The sequence below is a fragment of the Nothobranchius furzeri genome, chromosome 5 (assembly GCF_043380555.1).
Source record: "Nothobranchius furzeri strain GRZ-AD chromosome 5, NfurGRZ-RIMD1, whole genome shotgun sequence".
In the NCBI taxonomy this organism is placed as follows: Eukaryota; Metazoa; Chordata; class Actinopteri; order Cyprinodontiformes; family Nothobranchiidae; genus Nothobranchius; species Nothobranchius furzeri.
Genome location: NC_091745.1, coordinates 73,442,944 through 73,463,812, shown reverse-complemented (window position 1 = coordinate 73,463,812; position 20,869 = coordinate 73,442,944). Strand labels below are relative to the sequence as shown.

General features: G+C 43.1%; 2 protein-coding genes across 4 annotated transcripts; both read right to left on the bottom strand.

Annotated features, from left to right (window-relative positions):
- Window positions 1-2,517: 2,517 nt before the first annotated feature.
- On the bottom strand, window positions 2,518-9,520 carry phc1 (polyhomeotic homolog 1). Of its 2 annotated transcripts, none has more exons than XM_015950167.3 (14): window positions 9,368-9,520; window positions 8,604-8,736; window positions 8,408-8,518; window positions 8,260-8,325; window positions 8,029-8,172; window positions 7,735-7,893; window positions 6,925-7,662; window positions 6,707-6,836; window positions 6,443-6,615; window positions 6,299-6,362; window positions 6,058-6,148; window positions 3,648-3,819; window positions 3,314-3,554; window positions 2,518-3,230 (listed from the first exon to the last, which is right to left on the bottom strand). In XM_015950167.3, exons 2-14 carry the CDS (start codon window positions 8,718-8,720, stop codon window positions 3,079-3,081), a joined length of 2,358 nt encoding a protein of 785 aa, XP_015805653.3. In that variant the 5' UTR covers window positions 8,721-8,736; window positions 9,368-9,520; the 3' UTR covers window positions 2,518-3,078. The 2 variants fall into 2 exon arrangements, with proteins under 2 accessions (XP_015805653.3, XP_015805654.3); XM_015950168.3 differs by having other exon boundaries at window positions 6,058-6,145.
- Window positions 9,521-11,064: 1,544 nt separating this feature from the next.
- Window positions 11,065-19,308, bottom strand: m6pr (mannose-6-phosphate receptor (cation dependent)). 2 transcript variants are annotated; one of them, XM_015950165.3, is made up of 7 exons: window positions 19,007-19,308; window positions 17,545-17,714; window positions 17,231-17,394; window positions 14,777-14,886; window positions 13,432-13,562; window positions 13,221-13,347; window positions 11,065-13,142 (listed from the first exon to the last, which is right to left on the bottom strand). In XM_015950165.3, exons 1-7 carry the CDS (start codon window positions 19,010-19,012, stop codon window positions 13,020-13,022), a joined length of 831 nt encoding a protein of 276 aa, XP_015805651.1. In that variant the 5' UTR covers window positions 19,013-19,308; the 3' UTR covers window positions 11,065-13,019. The 2 variants fall into 2 exon arrangements, with proteins under 2 accessions (XP_015805651.1, XP_015805652.1); XM_015950166.3 differs by having other exon boundaries at window positions 17,545-17,711.
- Window positions 19,309-20,869: the final 1,561 nt, after the last annotated feature.

Genomic DNA, 20,869 nt, shown 5'->3' with positions numbered 1-20,869 from the left:
AAGTAAAATTATTAAATTATTAATTTTTAAATGTGCTTAAAGCCGTTATAGCGAATCTGCAAATAAGCTAGGTTTTGACTGTGTTGTGCCCAAACACATTCATTGAACGATCGTTCAAGAACTTCGTTTTTTCATGAAGTGAAATCGTTCGTATTTTGCCTGACGAAGATTAAAGTGAGCGTGTCTGTTCTGGCGTGCGTGAACAGGTTTATGAAAGCGCTCATTCGATATTCGAGCTCCAGATCTCCACGAAGCTAAAGCCTAGCTAAAATATCCTGTTAACTACAGTTTATAAAAAGTAGAACCCGCAAATGCGAAAATAGAGGTCGTTTCGGCTTCTACTCATCTATTCCTACGCTGTGTGGAGGACGGACATCATGGTGCCTTCCTTTTAGCTCGGAAAATACACAACTGCACATAAAATCGATTTTAGATGCACCCTTAAAAGTTTATCTTGTAAAACAAACACATTTCCACCACAGCTACTATTGTTATTACAAGGAGCTGCTATTGAACCTCAAATTTGAATAAAAAAAACTACTATCTGAATTTGGGGGGTGTTACAGTTCATTCTACTTGGAAGCAGGGGTGGACTGGCCTATCTGGCATTCTGGCACTGTCCCGGTACTTGCCCAGCTTGGACCAACACTACTCCACAGTTAAACTGCAGAACATTAGCTACATGGTAACCCAAAGCTAACAGTTTTTCCAGGCGTTTTTAGCAAGAAAAACGCAGTAGAGCGATGACGTAGGAGTTGTTTTACCGCGTTAGCATGTAGCTAATGTCCCGCTGATCTCCGCCTGTGGAGAACGAGCTGATCTGGAAGGCCAGGGCTCCTGGTCGCAGCGGTCTGGCCTTGCTTGTAATTTAACAGTCCCAGCCATATTAGGTCTCACATTCGGCCTAGAGACGAGTCAGCGGGCGGCAACACCCCCCACCCCCACGGGGAGGGCCGACGATTTGTAAAAATGCCAGGGCCGAGTTTTGGTCCCAGTCCACACCTGTTTGGAAGATGATATTTTTAAGTATGGAACTAACTGGAATGAACCAAGGGGGGGGGGGGGGGTCTAATCTGGAAAAAACTAGTCACAGTCACACCGATAATATTTAATTTTTGTTTATTTGTCTAAACGTATCCTGTTGTCTGTGACTTCAAATGGTGTTTTTCTTTTTGGGACTCTGGTAGTTTGTCCTAAAGATGAAGTGGTAGCAGACGGCTGTTTCCCCTTCTCTGACGTGGTGTTGTTGCTAAATACATGAGTGTGTTATGAATGGAAGACAGGGAAGTGCGGCGGTTTGGCGAGACTAGGCGGATGGTCCAATCGTTGTATTTAGTATGAAAGGTGGTATTGGTGAAGGTTTGGAAAAATTTGCGAGAACCACTTTTTTTTATCTCTACAACATATTTATAGCTATGTTAGAACTAAGAGGGATGAAAATTTGTTTTAGTTTTTCAAATTTGCTATTGCAGCTTTAAAAGAATCCAATTAACATTTAAATATGCATTGTGTGTGTAGAAGTGTGCTGTTGGACGAGGAGGAAATACTATTACCTCTGGAACTGCAGTCCGTCGTGGACAAGGTCTCCATCGAACCAAGACGGGGTTGGACAAAATGCAGATTTAAGTACTTTCACTTTTGAAACTAAAAAAAAAACAAGTAAAAGTAAAAATAGGCATCTTTGGTGGAGATTCATTCTTTGGCACAAAAGATGGATGCCATCAAGGAGAGAGTGGACGAATCAGCACGGATTGGGATAGATTAACGTCCATTACTATTGGGATTCGGAGAGGTGAGGACCAACAACAAACTGTAAGACAGAGAGGAAATTATCTCTGTCTGGCCCCAAAACTTTTCTAATCAGAATCTGGTGCCCTTGAGCCTGCAAGGCTCCAACGAAAACTCCCCCCTCAGAAGATATGTGGAATATGCCGTCGCTATGGCAACTCAACTCTGCCTCCTTTCCCAGCCTGGGTGGGACTGCGGGAAGGCTGCTGAAGCGTCCAGGGTCACTGCACCCTCCAACCATAAATGCTCCCTCCCATCCACACTGAGGTGACATGCGCTGCTTCATCGTGGCTGCAGGAACTGAAGTTGGGATAGTCCCAACCCACCACCCTGTGTTGTCTGAAGTCTGTTGCATATCTCTGTCTGAGGTGTTTTTTTTAGCAGAGCAAAGCTGCCCTCCTGCTGGAGGGTAGCTCTGAGGTGCATATTTTTTCCCTCCACCTGAACCAATCCTCATGTAACCCTCTTATCTCTATTAAGGTGGCGCGACTCAGGGTTGCGAATGACCACAGACACCAATTCTTGTCATGTGTCTTGCCCATGTATGTCTGATCTCTGAATTGTGTGTACTGAAACTCTAATTTCCCTCTGGGATTAATAAAGTATCTTTGCTTTTGATTTTTTTGATTTGATTGAAGAAAATGACAAGTACAGATACAGAAAAGCTGTACTTAAGTACAGTAACTAAGTACTTGTACATTGTTGCATTCCATCACTGATCCACACAGATGTAGTAACTCGTTTACTGGCAGTACTGCATCTACAGAGAGAGCTTCCATTCAGTAAAACATGAGAAATACCAGGTAACACCGTTCAACGCTACTAAAACTACGTTGCTTTTATGAAAAAATACTTGATTGTTCTATAAAAAATGGAAAATACAAAACTAAAACAAATAAAACCACCAGGCTCTTTGAGTGTCGTGTTTCGTCATGATTGGAGCCGGCTCAGTTGAACTTCTCAGACAAAAACATAAAGAATGCATAAAAAAACACTAAACATGAATGTAACTGACATTTGTTGACATCACTAAAGTTAAAGCACATTTTGAAAAACCGCTAGAAGGCAGCAGAAGCCGTAGCGCCCCATAGGTGGACCGCTTTAGCACGCTTACATTCACAGTGATAAAAAAAAAAGTCATCTGTGGCATCGACTTGGATCCATTCCACGTATCAGAATGACCGACAGGGCACCGTTGTTTATTAGAAAAATGAATCATTTAAACCTTCTTCGAGAACCTCAAAAGTCCAAGTGTTGAATTTGACAAGGTCAGAGCGAACAGGAACGCGTTTACTCGCGCAGACTGTTGATGGAGGCACAGATCTTCAGAGCAGGACCCAGCTTAATATTCATGGTGGAAATGAGATGCTCCTCCCTCAACAGCAGCAGAGCCTGCCCGTCGATTTCCTGTGACAGAAAATGGGCCGCCAGCTCCTCGCAACCTAAACGCCGAGGTGAGGAGAATCCATCAGCAAAAGGAATCGAGATCTGACGTAAATAAACCGAAATGAGCAAGACTGCTGACCTTGGAGCGAGGAGATGAACTTGCAGACTTCGTCCACGCTCCACTGAGCGGGAGTCGCAGACAGGAAGCTAGCTCCTCCCAGTGGGAGGCCTCCAGGAGCTGAGCTGTCAGACGGAGGAGCGCTGTGCTCGGCTCTGGAGCAGGAGTGTGACGAGCTCGGAGACAAGGAAGGAGAATCCTCCTCCTCTTCCTCTTCCTCCTCGCTGGATATGTCTTCAGAGTGACTGGACTCGGAGTGACACTACACCACGACAGCAGGGATTAAAATATAATCATACACACTGTGTGTGTGTGTGTGTGTGTGTGTGTGTGTGTGCTTAATGATAGATCTCACCTTGACAGAAGGATGCTTGCTGGATATTTTATTATAGTTGGAGCTCGAGCTGCTCCTGCGAGAGGGTCCTCTGCGCAGCGTGGTGCCCCCAGATGGCATCGGGCGTGGTGGCACCCGTGCACCGCTCCGCCCCCTGCTGGACTTGAAGTGTTGAGTGCAGCTTACGTTATATCTGCCAACCCAGAAAAAGCTCAATCTGATCACAGATTATAGATCTCTCTTAACTGCTCTGACCTGTCCGATGCAAGCCTTTGTTTTTCCATCACTGAAACACAATGTCCTGGTTTACGCTCCTTTTTATTTTGGGATTCAATGCAACTGATTACAGACATAAAAATCATGAGGAAAACAATACGAGTCCAACTCAACAAGAATCTTCTCCTCACACGTCTGAAGATTTAGCAGGTTCTCAAAAAGTCGGTGGTTATGCTCTCGTTAACAGCACATAAGGAAACGGAACACGGTCCGGACTCCGAACGGCTTCCATAAAGACCAGAAATCATCAAGTCCATTCAGAGCATTCACACCAGCCGAGGTGCACATCCAGAAGAATCTTTTTATGGATGCTGCAAGAAGCTAAAGAAGTCACATGAGCCAGACAGGAAGTGAGATGTGGAACAGAGAGGTGAAGTTGGTATATTTCAAAATAAAACCCACATTCATGTTATTCATAGTTCATGTTAAAGTAGGGCAGGACAATAAATCAAAAATTTATCGTTATCGAAATTTCTGACTTTTATCGAGAATTTTTCCTGTGTCAATAAATTTGATAATAAAAAAATGAAAAGATGTGTAGGTTGGCAACGTTCGTGTCCCTTTAAGAAGCGGTACCACCGTGAGTCAGGTAAAAATGTGGCCGTGTTCGAGTTGAGCAGCGCCTCGCCTGGAAAACAGACGAGAGTAGACGGACGCAGCAGGGGGAGCGGCTGAACGTCGGCGTTTAAGTCGGACAGATTTCCCTTCATGTGTAGCTCGCGGGTGACGATGGATGAAGATATCACGTTAGCGTTCACACTTGTTTAATTTTTAATTTTAATTCTGGTGCCTGTTAGCAACCGAAACACATCCTCACGTGCTTGTGGACATAATGTAATGCATATGGAGACATGACTGTAATAATAAGTAAAGGTTATCAGCTGTAGCTTTAGTGTGCTCATAGAAAACGTAACAAAAGAACACAAAACACATTTCTCTTTGTGGCCTAAATAGTTACAATCAACGTAACATGATTTACTGAATACATGTGACCAACTAACATTTCATGTTCTACCACCGAATGTTCGGATCAGAATGTGAACCAATCAGACCTTAGATCAGGCGAGAGCCAGGCATTTCCCGTCATGCCCTAGGTTTTGCAGCCGGTAGAGAGCAACTGCAGCGCCTTGCTCTAAAATCTGCGGCCGCCTTGATCTCACGAGGTTATCGTTGCCTACGTAGGCATGACGTCAGAGCAAGTCAGCGTCAAGTCAGACACAAATCTAACCGGCATGCACTCCAGAACTGGCTCATCTCGAACACGGCACATGTGACAGCCCCCTCTAGTGGACAACTGTGTTTCTGCGCACACCTGTAGTTATAGTCCATTTACGGTTATCGAGGTGAAATCCTCAATATGTCGTAATATTGATTTTAGGCCGTATCGCACTTTACTGGTATGGTTTGCGTCAAATTTCTAAAGAATGTGGGATAAAATTTCTGGAGACATTCAGAACACGAATTGCAGTCGGTGTGAATGGAAGTCCGTCCAGAAGCCTTAAAACAACCAGAACACATCTGTTCACAATTGGTGTGAATCAGGCGTTAAAAGCCAAGTTCACTTGTTTTCCAACACATCTGCTGCGTATAAATGAACGCCTTGTGAGTCGACCTCTGTAGGAAAAAGCTCCGGTGCTCCCGTTTCAGGAAGCAGAGGAGAGGCTAACAGCAACGTGCCTCAGTTTACTTTGGAACGCTGATGTTTTTTCTCCACAAACAACACAAGCCTGATGGGAGTTCAGCCATGTTGCGGAGTTGCTAATGCTAACAGTTAGCTTCTGCTAGCTGAGATGTTCTCTGCTGTTTCCTGGATGCTAAACCAACGTCATCCTTCCCCGTCGTGAGCCAAGATGGGTGAATCCATGAATATTAAGCGACAGTGTGACGTAGATCTGTTATTTTTTTCAGACCCGAGCATTCCCTCTACCAGAGGTTAATGAAGAAAATACGGGTATGAGACTATTTTCATGTCCAGCCTGCAGGTGGAACTCAGAGTGACCGGTCTCATTGCAAAAACAACAAGAAAAAAACTGTTTCTCCGTGAACTTCCTCTCTAACCTGATGCGTACCTTTACATAAAGTTTTTGGAGTTGATTAAAACCCCGCACAGCAGCCATTCTCTATCAATAATACTGAATTAGAACATTTTATTTACCTTTTAGCGCAGGAATTAGAACAGAACCTCTTCGACCCCCGGAACTGGCTGGCTGGAGCGAGGCATCCGCAGTACTCACACTTCAACACTGCTGGTGAGACAAAGACCACACAATCAGAACACACACACACACACACACACACACACACACACACACACACACACACACACACACACACACACACACACACACACGCACACGCACACACGCACACGCACACACGCACACAGCTCTACTCACACAGGTGGCTGTTCTCCGTGCGGCCCACCAAGGCAAAATCTCTGTCCTTCAGGAATCCGGCGACCTGCGATGTCACACACGAACTCTAGATAAAGGTTTGCTCATTCTGGTGAATACTTTGCGTTTGTGAGGTTTTAAACTTACAGGGAAGGGTTCGGCTCCTTCTTGAATCACAAACCCCTCGATCAGGTGGGTGAGAACTTGAGGTTTGACCACCGCCTGTGGGAGTGGGATTCGGTCTTTGTCCCCAGCTTTCGACAACGGCGGAGGCAAGGAAAGGGTTGGAGGAGACGAGAACGCAGCTTCTACAGAGGGAGCTGCAAAAAACAAACAGCACAGGTGAAACAAGAATCAACTCTATGGCAAATATCTTTGACGCTTTCAATCAAATGTGACAAAATAATTTACTCGAGTCCTTCGTGGGGGCGGGTGATAACGGCGGAGCGCAATCTTTGATGGGTGCGGACTCTGATTCTGTCGCGTTGTTCGGTGCATCGCATTCAGACTTTCTCTTCAGAGAACCAGCAACCGGTTTGGTCTTAAAAGAAAACAAAGCGAATGCAAACGACTGACAACTCTCCAAACATCATTTAACCCTCAACCTGGGTGCCACATTCTGATCTCACCACAGCGATATTGTTGAGGACTGAGCTTCCACCGGATGGAACCTCCTGGACTGAGCCGCTCCGCGCCGGACTCAGAGCCACAGCTTGTGCGTTCCCTGCCAAGCCCTGCCTGGCTCCCACTAGCTGGACCGGTATGTGGGGAGGGTTGTGACCTGCTGCGGCATTGCTCGGCGGAGCCGGGAGAATGGGGGGAGGATTTCGAGTTGACAGCTGAACAGGCAAGCGGTGTCCCTGAGCTGTCTTGGGTTGGATCGGAACAGGACCTTTCTCCACGTTAGTGCCAGCCTGTTGTAGGGGCTGCACCACCAGAGTCTGAGCATTTATGTTGGACTTCGGAGCCACAGGGCCAATTGGATAGCCCTGGGTGGAGGTAGTTACATTTGAAGTGGGCACCAGGAAGACGGGAGCAGCAGAAGAAGACAAGAGGAGCTGAGGGAGAGGAAGTGCAGGAGATGGAGAAGAGGAAGGAGCGACGGTGGCAGAAGGAGTGACGGTCATGACAGCCTGGTTTCCAGGTTTCAGGGTCATGGAGCTGGAGGCAGCCTGCTGATTAAAGCTGGCTTTGGCCATCTGTTGCAGTTGCTGTGGCTGAACTTGCTGCTGCTGAGCTGTCGGGGGAAACGTCTGCTGCTGCTGCTGAGAGAGAGGAAAACTGGCAGCATCTTTCCGCTCCGAGATTTCAGACTTGGCAGTAGCGGCTTTGAGGGCAGCGGCACAGTCCAGAGTCAGATTCTGCACCTGGAGAAACCCAATCTCATTAGTTTCCTCTAAACATTCATAAAAACTTTACTGATATAGTTGTAATCGTACTTGATCACCGTCGGAGTGGCCGCTTGCAGCTGTGGCAGCAGCTTCCTGCTGTTGCTGCTGCTGGGGCTGCGTCTGAGCTACGGCCGCTACAGTAGCTGCAGTTCCACCAGGCATGAAGATAAACTGAGAGGCAAGTGGAGCTCTAAGGGAGCGGTTCACCTAAACAAAGAGCAGCACAGCTGAGCAGAGCCGGTCCTTTGACCCAGATTAATAAGCATCACATCGATTAATGATTGTTGTGGTTTTTGGTTGTGACACAATCTAGTCAAATATTTATAGCTACTGAAAACTCACTCTAAGATACATCTGCCCCTGTCCTGGTGAGTTTCCACCCAGCAACACCGACTGGTTGAGAGCTGTTGTTGCTGCAGAGGTAACTGGTCCGTGTGGCCGAGGAGTGGTCATCGTCCCACCTGCAGACGTAGAGCTCAGGTTCACCTGTAGGATGAAAGAAAATCAGACATTTCTAAATCAAAATCATCATCATCATCATAATAAAACAAACAACTCAGCAAATGAACTCACAGTGGTGGGAGCTTGGGACATGCTGTTGCTTGCGGTGTTGGACTGGCGGCTTGCTGCAAGCGTGGCCTGATTTAAAGAGTAAAATCAAACATGAGTGACGTCCTTTACTAGCTGTCAAACTGCACAGTTTATTCCTAATTGTGATTACCTGTTGTACAGCAGCCAAGGTGTTCAGCTGCGCATTATTGATCTGTTGCTGCAGCATGAGCTGCTGGAAGTACTGAGCTGCATTAGGCTGTCTTTGCAAGGCCTGCAGAGCCTAAATATGAAACATGCATGCATTAAATTAAATACTTATTGAAAATATGATCCTATAAATTTAGTTTGAGACAATAAACCCTCACCTGAACAGCCTGTCTTTCATACAAAGACATGTTGGCTATCTGGGGTGCCCGGGAGCTCCCACCTGTCTGAGTGTTCCCGTTAGCGTTGCCTGTATTTTGCTCTTCGCTTGGATCCATGCCTGCTGCTCCAAGCCTAAAAGAAATAGATGAGAAGTTTTTATATTGATTTATTTGTCCACAACACACAAAAAACATTATTTCACAAACCTTATCATTAATTCCTACTAACAAATTATAATAACTAATATAAATCAAATAGTTTAACGTGTCCCAACCCATTCAATGTTCATAAGAACATTATTTGTAGTGTGATTTATTTAAGTGATTTAAAGTTTGCAGGGCATCTACGAGCCCCTGTTTAGCACCAGAGCATGAGCAGTTTGGTGGTGTTTACACTAATAAAGCAGCTGTCAACGTGATAAACCGGTGACGTGAAAACAACATGGAGGAAAAGTTCAAAACATCAAAAGAAGTTAGCTACTGTCTGTCGGTGGCTAACTCCTGATGGTTACTGCTGGGTTATAACTCTTTGAAACAAACATTTCAGATGTTTGAACCGTAATAGTTGTTGTTGGTGTGATCATTTAATGTGTTCAGTTATGTTTTATGAGGATAATATTAAAATTATTTTCAAAGTATGTCAATATTTAGCATAAGCTAACTTCTTAGCAACGTTAGCTGCTTTTCTGCAGGCACAAAACTAGTAATTATAACTCTTGCAACCCGATAGCGCTCGGTGTGTTTTGTACAAGTTATGCACTTACCTTATGCTCAGTTTGATGGCCCTTTTCACAGCTGAAATAAATCCAGTTACTTTGGTGGTCCTGGTTTTTAATGGCAACAACGTCAGACCCCTTTTTGATTTTCGCCTGCAGTGAAACCCCGCCCCCTTACTTTCTGATTTTGGGTGCTTTTCTCCTGACAAGACATACGGGGGCGCTGTCGTTCACAAGTTACGAAACATGATCTTTTGACCTCACGCTTTCAAAATGTTTACTGATGACGAAGTATTTATCACGCTGGCTAATTATGTATTTTAGTTTGATCGACTTTTATTTCCAATAATTATATGATGCAGATAAACTTAGCCCTCAATATGTGACCTGCGTTGCCAGTTGAGCTGGAATAAACCAGTCTCTAGTTCACTTGGGTCTTTTAGGACAGGTTCCCAAACCTGTCAGCTACAGACCCACAAAATAAAAACAGGCACGTGAGCCCAGATATCTCTGATCTGACAATACAAACATGCTTAAAACCCCTAAATAACGCAGGGAAAGAAGAAACACACTTCAGCTCATATTCACGTCCATCCACTTCCGGTCTACGGGTCCCAAACTGCCCCCAAAAATAATGGGAGTTTATGTGCGGATAAAAGTTTTTTCTGATCCTGTTTGAAATGTGTCATGTACTTCATACATGATGCCTGTGGATTTCAAAGACACATTTTGATGCCAAGAAAGCAATTATTTCTGAATGCCAGCAAAAGTCATGTTAGCTTTTTTGTGAAAAATACGGTGCCCGTCTGGTGAAAAGGTAACTCGTGGCCACGACATACTTAATGTGTGGGAACGAGTTATTAACTCGTGCCCATGACTAATAAATGCATTCCCAAGATGCGTGGCCACGAAATATAATAACTTGTGGGAACGCATTAATAAGTCGTGGCAAAGAGTTAACAACTCGTTCCCACGCATTAAGTATCTCGTGGCCACGAGTTATTTATTTTCCTCAATATCACCAGACGGGCACCGCAGAAAAAACGATTTAGGATTACAAATGTTCGTCTCACCAAATTGACGTCATCGAACCAGACAGAGAAAAGGAGAAGTTTAGCGAGTTTCGAATCCTCCTTCCAGGACGACGGGGGCATTAAATGTGGAGAAAACCATAAATCTGGCCATGTGGTAAGAAGCAGGAGGAGGGAGAAGAAATTCTGAAGTGACGTCATATATGAAACATCTGATTTGTAGTTATTTTAATAATGTATTTTTATAAGCTAATTAATCTTAAATTACATGAGTCGAAACACTTAATTACTTGTGTGATTTGGAGCGTAAATCAATGCAGATTAGAAAATAGCCCATTCACAAGCCTTCATTTTTCTCTTAATTCTGGGGACCCATGAACCGACTGGCAACGGAGACTACTAGTTCTGTTTGAAAGTTGAGTTTTTATAATAATTATGCAGAAATATAGCATCTGCAACTGTTTTTCTATTTTCTATTGTGGAAATTATCTCAAGACCCTCTTTGCAGCATTTGGTGACCCACTGTGGGGCCTCGACCCCAATATTGGGAACCAACGTTTTAGAATATTCTTTCTCTTTCGTCATCTATATAAAAAACCTATTTTTGAAACTATCATAGAAAATATAGAAAATCCAATTATTTTTAGATGTCGTCAAACGCTCATAGGCGAGTTCACCTGAATTTGTGTTGTAAATAAACTATTAGAAACAACAAACTTTTTAGTTCATCTTTATTAGAATTTGAAAACAAACAGCAAAGTCTATACCTGATCAGTTTCAGCCAAACACAAATTTCTGTTCAAATCCTGCAGCAACACCTCACTTCCTCAGACCTTGGTTCCAATCAGTCAGACTTATATTATAAATGGTTTTGATCTTAAATGGTGTATGTCAAAATGCTGTACAGTGCCACCTTGAGATCAAACTAAAACGTAACATGAGCAGGACCGAAGCCAAGGCTAAAAAAACATACTGTTATAAAATTATCTGAGAGAAAAAAACAAAAACAAGAAACATTTTCAGAAACAGTCTTTGGGAATGACCCTCTTGGTACAAAAACACCATTTTCCACCCAGCTAAGGATTAAATTGGTTACTTTAGAAGTTTGAACTTAATAATTTGGAACAAAATCCAGTTTTCAGGACAAATTTTAATTTAAATATCATGATTTAATTTAAAGTAAGCTGTAATTTTGCCCTTTAGCGTGCAGACAGAATTTATCGACTGGGTTTAGATGCCATTTTACAGTTGCACAGTGATTAGACAGAAAAATAAATTATACCAAATTATACCGCTCCAATAACTACAATAAAAACCATTTAAATGTATAAGAAAGTCTGGCTCCTCGGAAGCAAAACAAAGAAAAATAAGACCGCCCAAGACTTTTGCACAGAATTTTGATATCACAGTAAACCAGCCAACATGGTCGCTATTTTATTCCCTTCAAGCACAGGTGAAAGTGTTTCTGCCAGATAATCCAGAATATAATTCAATTAACCAAGAAAGAAAAAAACAAAACGAGGCCTACAAAGCAAACGTAACACAAGTTTAACAGACAAAAGAACAAAGTGCTAACACCATCCAAACGTAACCAAACTCAGACGTTTTCATCAAATTACAAACAGTTTTTAGCAACATTATATTTAGATTTTGAAAAAAATATTATAAACATCAAGAATGAAATCTAAAATAACATTTTATAACCATATTATTTAATAAAGGAGTATCAGTCGCTCCATGTTTACAATAGAAGAAAACAGCAGCTCTAAAGTGCGCGCCTCGTTTCAGCCGCTTGAGTCGGTCTTCTAACGTAGACCAGCAGAGCGGCGTTTTCTCACTCCTCTTCACTTTTAGAACTAGAAACATTGGTGGTTTGCAGATGCTAATTTATCTGATCAAAATACGAACACATACAGAACACCACATCTTAAAGACGGGTTTTCATGTAGAAAAAGTTCATATATGAATGTTTTGTAACTATTCATGAGAAAAAGAGGTTGATCCGTAATGAACTGAAGATGGACGCTTTGCTTTATAGCCTCAAAGTTAGCTTTTAATTGCATCGCTGGCCTTTTTGGACAGAAACCATAAAGGACAGGTGGGTTCTGCACTCAAACAGGACAAGGTAGAAACGCTTAGAAATACTAACTAAAAACAGAAAAGAACTGATTTCAGCTTTGGTTTTGTTTTTTTTGCAGCTCTTTCTACTTGTGCAACAAGGTTGTAAGTACAGCCACGTTTACATTCACATATCTGAACCAAACCAGAGGATTAAAGCCGATTTACACGAGAAGAAACGCCTCAGTGTTGAGCAACTTGCAGCAACATAACACTTTCAACAAAAAAGCAAGAAAGATTAACAAAAACATCAACGATCTGGTAGAAATTTAACAAAATACCCCATTTTTTCCTCCTCAATGTTTATTTAATTTGAATCTTTAATCTTGGACAAATCATTCATACGGATGCTCCGAACAGGAGCAGAGACGAGTCTATTGGTGCTGTGAGTATCGTGTCCTCCTGCTTGTAGGCACAGGTGTATATAAGCAGGAACGGACTTAAACATGGTAAAGGAAACAGACGAGTGTACCAGGCTGCTTGTCTAGACTGTAAAAGCGGGATCTGTACCACACAGTGAAGGGTTGTGTCTACTTTCTGACATACTGAGGTCACATAGGTAGTAAGTGGTCGTCTCGCTCTTCTGGCTCCTCCTCCACGGCGTCTGTGGTCACTCCTCTGTAAGCTGGAGATTCCTCTCGGTTTCTTGACCGGCACACAAAGTCACAGCCGTCCTGAAGGGAGGGGGTACATTTTATCATCAGATAATAACAAAAACAACAATTAAAGAGTAATTTTTAGATGAAAATTACAGCTGTTAGGTTTCCAACTTCCACCCAAAAAGCATAATTTGGGAACTGCTCCATCCCTTTGGCGCCGACGATCAGCCGCTGGTAGAGGAAACCTCCGATAAGGTAAACGGCCACGAGGCAGAAAGCGCTGAAAGACAAGAATCTTTATTTTTTTTGTTGTTGTTGCCATTTTTCTAAAGGTTTTGTGCAATTACCGAGTGTCTTTACATACATGATGAGTAATATGGATCCGGCGCTGAGCTGAGAAGACTCAACGGGACACGCGGCGCTGGAGTCCAACTCAAAGAAGTAATAACAGTTGTTTCCTCTCTCCCTGTCCTCCGGGAAGACTTTCAACTCACCCTAAGAACAAAACAAAGAACGCTAAAAGATAAAGAGAAACAAACACTGGAAAAACAGCCAGAAAAGGCAAAACCACATCCTTAAACACACACCAACAATGTCCTGTGACACTTATTCTTCTTTAAACCGGAATTTTCACAAACAGATTTCTGGTTAAAAAAATAAATAAAAAAAGTGGAAACTGAAATGTGGATGTGCTCGTTCACGTTTCTACCACTCTTATTTGTTATCATCGATGGAAGAAATACAGTCTCACCAGAATGAAGAAGAAAAGATCTTCTCTACAGCGCCTCTCAAGATAAAAATCACGAGGCGCTTCACAAAAACAAAAAATGTAAAAATATAAAAAATAATTTAGAAAATGATTAAAAATATATTTAAAATGAGCAAAACGATAGACAATTGTGATTAAAAAATGTTAAGAAAGAGAGAGAGTGAATAGGAAAGAGGGAAATCAGTGGATCCCGAGGAAGGTGGAATAGGTGGGGAGAGCAGAACAAGGAGAGGTGATGAAGGTCACACCAAAACCAGCTTAAACAGGTGAGTCTTCAGCTGCGTATTAAAGGAGACCACTGAGTCCACTGATCTCAGGCTCAGGGGGAGAGGGGTCCAGAGTCTGGAGGCCACAGCAGCAAATGATCGGTCACCTTTGGGCTTTAAAATGACTTTAAAATGACTTTGTAGATGTAGAATTTATGACATCATTTTTTTTCTTCTGTGAAATTATGTATTTTAATTTTTTTTCTACTTAAAATAAATCAGCAAAAAAAAAAAAAATACCTGGAAAAATTTGACAGAAATTCTACGTAAAAATTTCATCAGCAAAAATTTTACAACTGGGGTGACCTGTGACCCAAGCCAAAGTAATCATCACTCAATCGAGTTGAGTGACTTTTAGCCAATCAAATGGTACCTTTTTGATCATGTGACCCTACTGAGGCGTCGCCTCAAGTGACGATATGATTGGCTTGAGTCACCAGGAGGTCACCTCAGCTGTTGAATTTTTGTGCTGAAATTCTGCAGCTGAATTTTTACAGATGAAAATTAAGAATGTTAAAAATTTCAACTACATATTTTCACAGAACAAAAGCTCCACATCTATTCTGGTGAGACGGTATTTGTTCCACAATAAAGAATCATTTTGATTTTTAAACACCTGAATTCTCTGAAGCAACGCGCTGCTCTTGTACAAAAACCACCAGCGTTTCATTTACCACATCTGCATTCTTGTTGCAGGAGATCATGATCATAGCTCTCCTCTTTTCCTGACCGCAGTGGTTATCATATTCCTCACCATCGTTGTAGATTAACAACACCCATTGATCTGAAAAGGCAGAAAGATGTCAAATAATGCCAAAACACCTATTAATGTTGACTATTTGCCTCCTAACATGATGCTTTTCTGAGGACACTGGATAAAGAAAATGAAGCAGTTTTTACAAAACAATTCTGCCAATTTGCCACATCAAGGAGCCTTAGGCCGGGGACACACCGGCCGCCGAAGCGCCGGGAGGCGAAGCGCTCACGAAATTCGGCCGCTGCTCCTCAGTTCAGACCAGACGCTTGATTCTCCGCTCCGGTCGAGGCGCGCCTCGTAGTTTTTCTTTTAACCACTTGGTGTCCTCCATTTCCTCTCTGCCTTTATTCTGCTCTTTTCCTCTACACCCCCCTCCCCCTTGCTGTTTGTGTGTGTGCTTGTACGTGTGTGGGTGTGTGTGTGAACCTATGGTGTGAATCAGTTATTAATAGCTGGCCTACGACTTTCTGCCTCTCTGTCCTGTTTGCTTCGGTTGAAAGACATCCAAAACCGCAACACACACACACACACACACACACACACACACACACACACACACACACACACACACACACACACACACACACACACACACACACACGTTCGCTGTGTGTGTGTGGTTTTTATGCAGTGTCTGTTTACGAACACATTTGACTATAGCGGAATTGTATTTTGAAATGCTTTATTTTGCTAAATTTACCGGCCTGCCTCTTATGTCTAGGGCCCTGTCCACACGTAGCCGGGGATCTGCCAAAACGTAGATATTTTCTACGTTTTGGCCTGTCATCCACACGAAAACGGAGTTTTTTCACACGAAAACGGATCTTTTTAAATACTCCGGCCAAAGTGAAGATCTGCGTTTTCTCCGTTTTGGGTGTCTGCGTGTGGACAGACAAAACTGGAGTTTTAAGGTCCGCAACGTCACTTTCTGCGACAAAAAAATGCTGACATCACGTGTGCGACCTGTGTTTACACTAGCCGACAGCATGGATGCCCTCAGAGCTGCGCTCACTTTATCAATTGTCCAAGCGCTTTTTGCTTGTTTGTTTTTGCAAGCGGAATTACTGCTCCTTGCGGAAGACCACAGACGAAGGACGAGGTTAAGAACGAGGGAAGTACTGCCGCCTACAGGTCTGGCATGTCCTTAACAACGCATTTATCCGGGTACGTGTGGACAGAGGTTTTTTTTTAAAAACGAGGTGGTGTGGATGCAAGTTTTTGGAGGGGCGGATATTCGTTTTTTAAAAAACCCGGCTACGTGTGAACTAGGCCTAGGTTTCACTTCCTGTCAGAATTGAAGCTGTTCACCCGCGGCTCGCGAAAAAAATAGAGCAGACGCCGAAACGATTGCTGCACGGCGCGGGCTGGAGCGCCGGCGCTTCAGCGGCACATGTGGTCTATAGAATAGGATAACAAGGGCGCCGAATGAAGGCGGTCCACTTTTCGCGGCGCTTTGGCGGCCGGCGTGTCCCCGGCGTTAGGTCGTTTATAATTGGTCAGACTGTGGAGGTAATGTGGTGCAATTGGGTCCTTTTTACAAAAGATTAGGCGATGGTGGCATAAAGGAGTTACGGGGCGGTCTCTGTGCTGCTGTGGACTTCTGTTTATCTTGGACACAACTTCCTTTTTTATTGCAATCGAATCCACGCTCACTACGTTTTTTAAGAAGCTGCTCCTAAAGGTGTTTGTCCTCCACAGTCCCCGTGCTGTCTCTGGCGATCTGAGCTCCAGATCTAACGGAGAGAAGCTCAAGGAATGCTGCACTTTTCCAGTCTCAGCTGATTCTGTTTACAAAAGCAAAACTTACAGCCCGTGTTTACTTTCATTTTCAACATAGTTGCCGGTGTTACGTCGATATGCGTTCCCCCCTCGAGATCTGTTTCTTTTGGAAACGACCCAGTCACAAAAAACATAACCCTCACCCTGAACCTTAATCTAACCATAATCACACTGTCACCAAAAATGTGTTTTGCATAATTCATTCTGAAAGTATTATGTGTAGCACCATTTTTACGTTTGTTTCAGGATTATGGTTAGGGTAAAGGCTGGGGTAAAGGTTAGGACACTCATTTTTTGTGAGTGGATGGCTCAAAGTTGCAGCTGGGTGCAAAAGAAACAGATCTCGAGGGGGGAACACGTCGACGTAACACTGGCCGGAGCTCGGCAGTAACTCCCCACAGCATCATGACACCCCAAGGCGCAATCGCCGTTTATAAGTCAGACAATTACGGCAATATTACCACCAAGCGAGGCGGAACGAATATCGCAAAATTCGCGCACCACCATGCCAGCACGGCGCGTTTATAAGACACATCGTTGTGGTAGTATTATGCCAGTTTGCCGGCACTTGTAAAAAGGGCTTGAGACTCACTGCCTCCAATGACTTGTGTTTTGGTATATAAGCCGATTGATGTCATCTTGTTGGTTTTCTTGTTCACTTGAATAACTCCAGCTTCTGGAACTCCCCCTGCATCTCCACACAGCTGGAACACATACGTGTAACTGTCCTCTCCATCTGTGATGTCTGCTGTAAAGCTGCCAACATGAAGCAAGTTCCAGTCAAGAGTGGGAAAAAACTGTAGAAACACTAAAAGCCCTTCAAGCTAAATGAGTTTGATTAGATATTCCTCACTGGTGACATCAGTGGCGCTGAGATAAATGGTTCAAAACCCAAACATTTCTTACGTCTTGTTAGCAAGCTGCTCAAGTCGATCAAGGACCTTCGAGGAACTTTCAGAAGATAGTTTACAGGCCTTGGTGCCGTTACCAGCTAGCACGCTACTTCTGCTCAGAGCCAGCTGAATCACAAACGTCCACACTAGGCTGTAACTGGGCGTGGGAAGACTGAACAGCTGCTGAAAAAGGTGTAGAAAGGAAAATTACTTACTAAAACCTGAAACAACTCTTACACACAAATATTAAAAACATTATGATTTGTCCACAATAACAAGGAATCTAATAGAAAAATCAGTAAGCAGTTAATCTGACAGCAAATGAGGAGTGGAAGGTTTTTCTCAGTGAAAACAGTTGACTCTGGTTACAATTCTTGATAAAAATACATAATTCAGAATTTTAAAATACGAAGTGATCTTTGTCTTTTTCCACTTAGGATATAAAACTGAACATTGCAAAGGTTCAGTAGCCTGGCAAGCCAGACTAAATAAATGTATTATTTAGTCTGGCCATGCTCCATTGACGGCTCTCGGTTGTGGGGCGGGTTCTACCGTTGTCTTTCAAATGATCTCCGCATGCTACTGGACAATGAATGTGACATACTCTTGTTTCACTCTGTTGCATCATCCCACCCACCAGGCATATAGAGTGCCCTGATTGGCCCACAACGCGGCTAAAGCTCTGTGATTTGTTCACTAAGCAGATAGAGCACTATGATTGGCCCACCATTATGGACCAATCACAGCTCTTTATGTGTTTGAAACCCCTCTAGAGAGTTGTGATTGGCTAGCCAGAGTCCTGGTAGGAGCTGCTGAGGTTCCAATGGAGCATGCCTAGACCAAACTTTGCAAAGCAAGAATTTGGTCTAGTTCACTAGGCTAAAGGTTCAGACATCTGACTGAACAAAGCAAGGAACTTAAAGCTATCATTCTGTTCTCTGGGAAATTACAATAGATGTTTATGCTTGTTTATTTGGCAGATGCTTTTATCCAAAGCGACATACAATTTTTTTAACTTGTAGGACATGTTGTGATCTGTAGGGGAAACCGGAGTACCCGGAGGAAACCCACGCATGCATGGGGGAGAACGTGCAACTCCACGCAGAAAGGCCACAGCCGAGTTTCGAACCTGCAACCTTCTTGCTGCGAGACAACAGTGCTAACTGCGCCACCATGCAGCCCGAGACAAAAGACACATACGTATATCAGTAAGTATCCTTGTGATGAACATGTTGTATAATATGTTATGTTGACTGAGATCTTGACTGTCACCTCATTTTTGCAACAATATCTTAAAAACTGATTTTTTTAAAATCATAAGTTCAGATTGCATGCACAACATAAGAATGTGCAGACATGTAACACTTACAAATTACTTTTACAGTTCTCCTTAAAGAAATGGGGTGTCACAACGAGTCAGTAATAAACTAGTAATAATTTGAAATACTAGGACTTTTCCCAGACTGTGCACCTACCTTCATGGCTCACTTTAATGTAAATGTGAGAGGGGAGAAATCGTCTCCTTGAAAAGGTTCAACTCCAGCTGACTGATTCAACGGTAAGTTGCAATGAAGCTAACGTCGCTTCCTGGTTCGCTTTAGCATAAAAACTGCAGTTTTATTTTGCCTAGAAAACCAAGTAAATCCGCGCGGAGACCTGGAAAGTATATAAATACTGTATTTTTTGCCTGTGTGATTAACAGGCTCCCTCGTAAGGTACGTTAAGTGCTATTTACGATGCTAACATGCTACAGGCAGTTGAGTGCGGAAGTGAACAGACACACCTGCACGTGACCAACAACAGCTCAACCAATCAGCGGCAACTGTGTCTTCCACCACGTCACGTGACCAGTGTTAGCCACAAGTGGATGATATTTTTTTGTTTTTCAGCACAGCACCGTGGAAAATGTAGCATTTGCTCTTGGTACGTTCACACTGCGCAGTACACCATGTTTAAACGACTACAAATTCAAATATATTTTAATACATTTCAAGAAAATGCAGTAAATTACTACAACTTCACTGGCTAAGTCTAGAGACAGCTTTAGGGTAATTAGCATAAACAATCATTTAAATATACTAAGAATTTTACTACGAGTAAAACAGAAACCTGTGTATCCAGTGTGCTTTTTCCCGTTGAATCAGCAACTTTTCACAGTGCCAGCAAGGTTAAAAACAGCTTGTTTTCTAGAGAATTTCAACACCTCGTGGCTCCAACTTATCAGCATGAATCTGAAAAGAGAACAGCCTTTTGTTTGGATTTTAATCAGACAAACAATAACCCACTCTTCCACTGTGCACCTAAGTCAATTTGAAGTGACACGATTATTGATATCCGTTTTGCATTTCTTCCTACTGACAGCACCTAATATCTAGTAAAAGTTAGGTTTTCACCGCTTTCCCAACTGCCCTTGTGGAAAACAATCCTAGTAAATTCATCATTTCATTTCATTAATTTGACTTTTGCATGTTTTATTGAACATGATCCTATCACAGTCATATGCAAAATAAAATCTACACATCATGTTGTTAATAAAGAACATTTGAGTCAAAAGAACAAAAGGGATTTGTGGTAGTGGCTGCTAACATACTGAAGTGACCCCAGTCAAACGAGAGCAAACTAAAGATTAATATTTAAAGCTGCAGTGGCAAATCTACAGGACGTGTCAGCTTAAAACATTTTTCATGCATCTTAAGCTTCTGACATAGTATAGCTATAAATATATTTTAGAGATAAAAAAAAAACCAAATTAATAAAGTAGTTCTCTGGCATTTGTCAAAAAAGCGTCTGCCAGTACCAGGGCTTGGACGGAAAGCAACTTTTGGACCATCCGGTGCTCGGCGTGGCCGAATCGCCACACTTCTACACATCGTCCTCCATTCATTAAGTACTTGCACCACTGGTGTGAGAGGTTTAGTGATGTGACGTTCACGAACGGATCAAATCTTTTGAACGGGTTTTCAAAGTGAATGATGAGAGCCGAGTCCCTGTAGAGAGCCGTTCATCTTAACAAACCTCCCCGGGAGTCGGTCAAACGCACCCGCTCAAACTTCACCCACCGCTGTGATGGACGTAGGAGAACCGATAGTACACGTGACGTGTTTATATACATATCTATGGGAGGAATGCTAACCAACCGCATGCGCCCTCACGGACACCACAGGAAGACGTTGCCCTTGATACACCCCCCCCCCCCCCCCCCCCCGGCTTCACCTCATTCGAAGGAGCCAGTCTTTTGAACGGCTCTTTGAGGTAAACGACTGACTCCCATGAAAGAGCCATAAATCCCATCACTAGAGAGGCTCTCAAGCTCAATACTATCAGAGAAGGAGAAACAG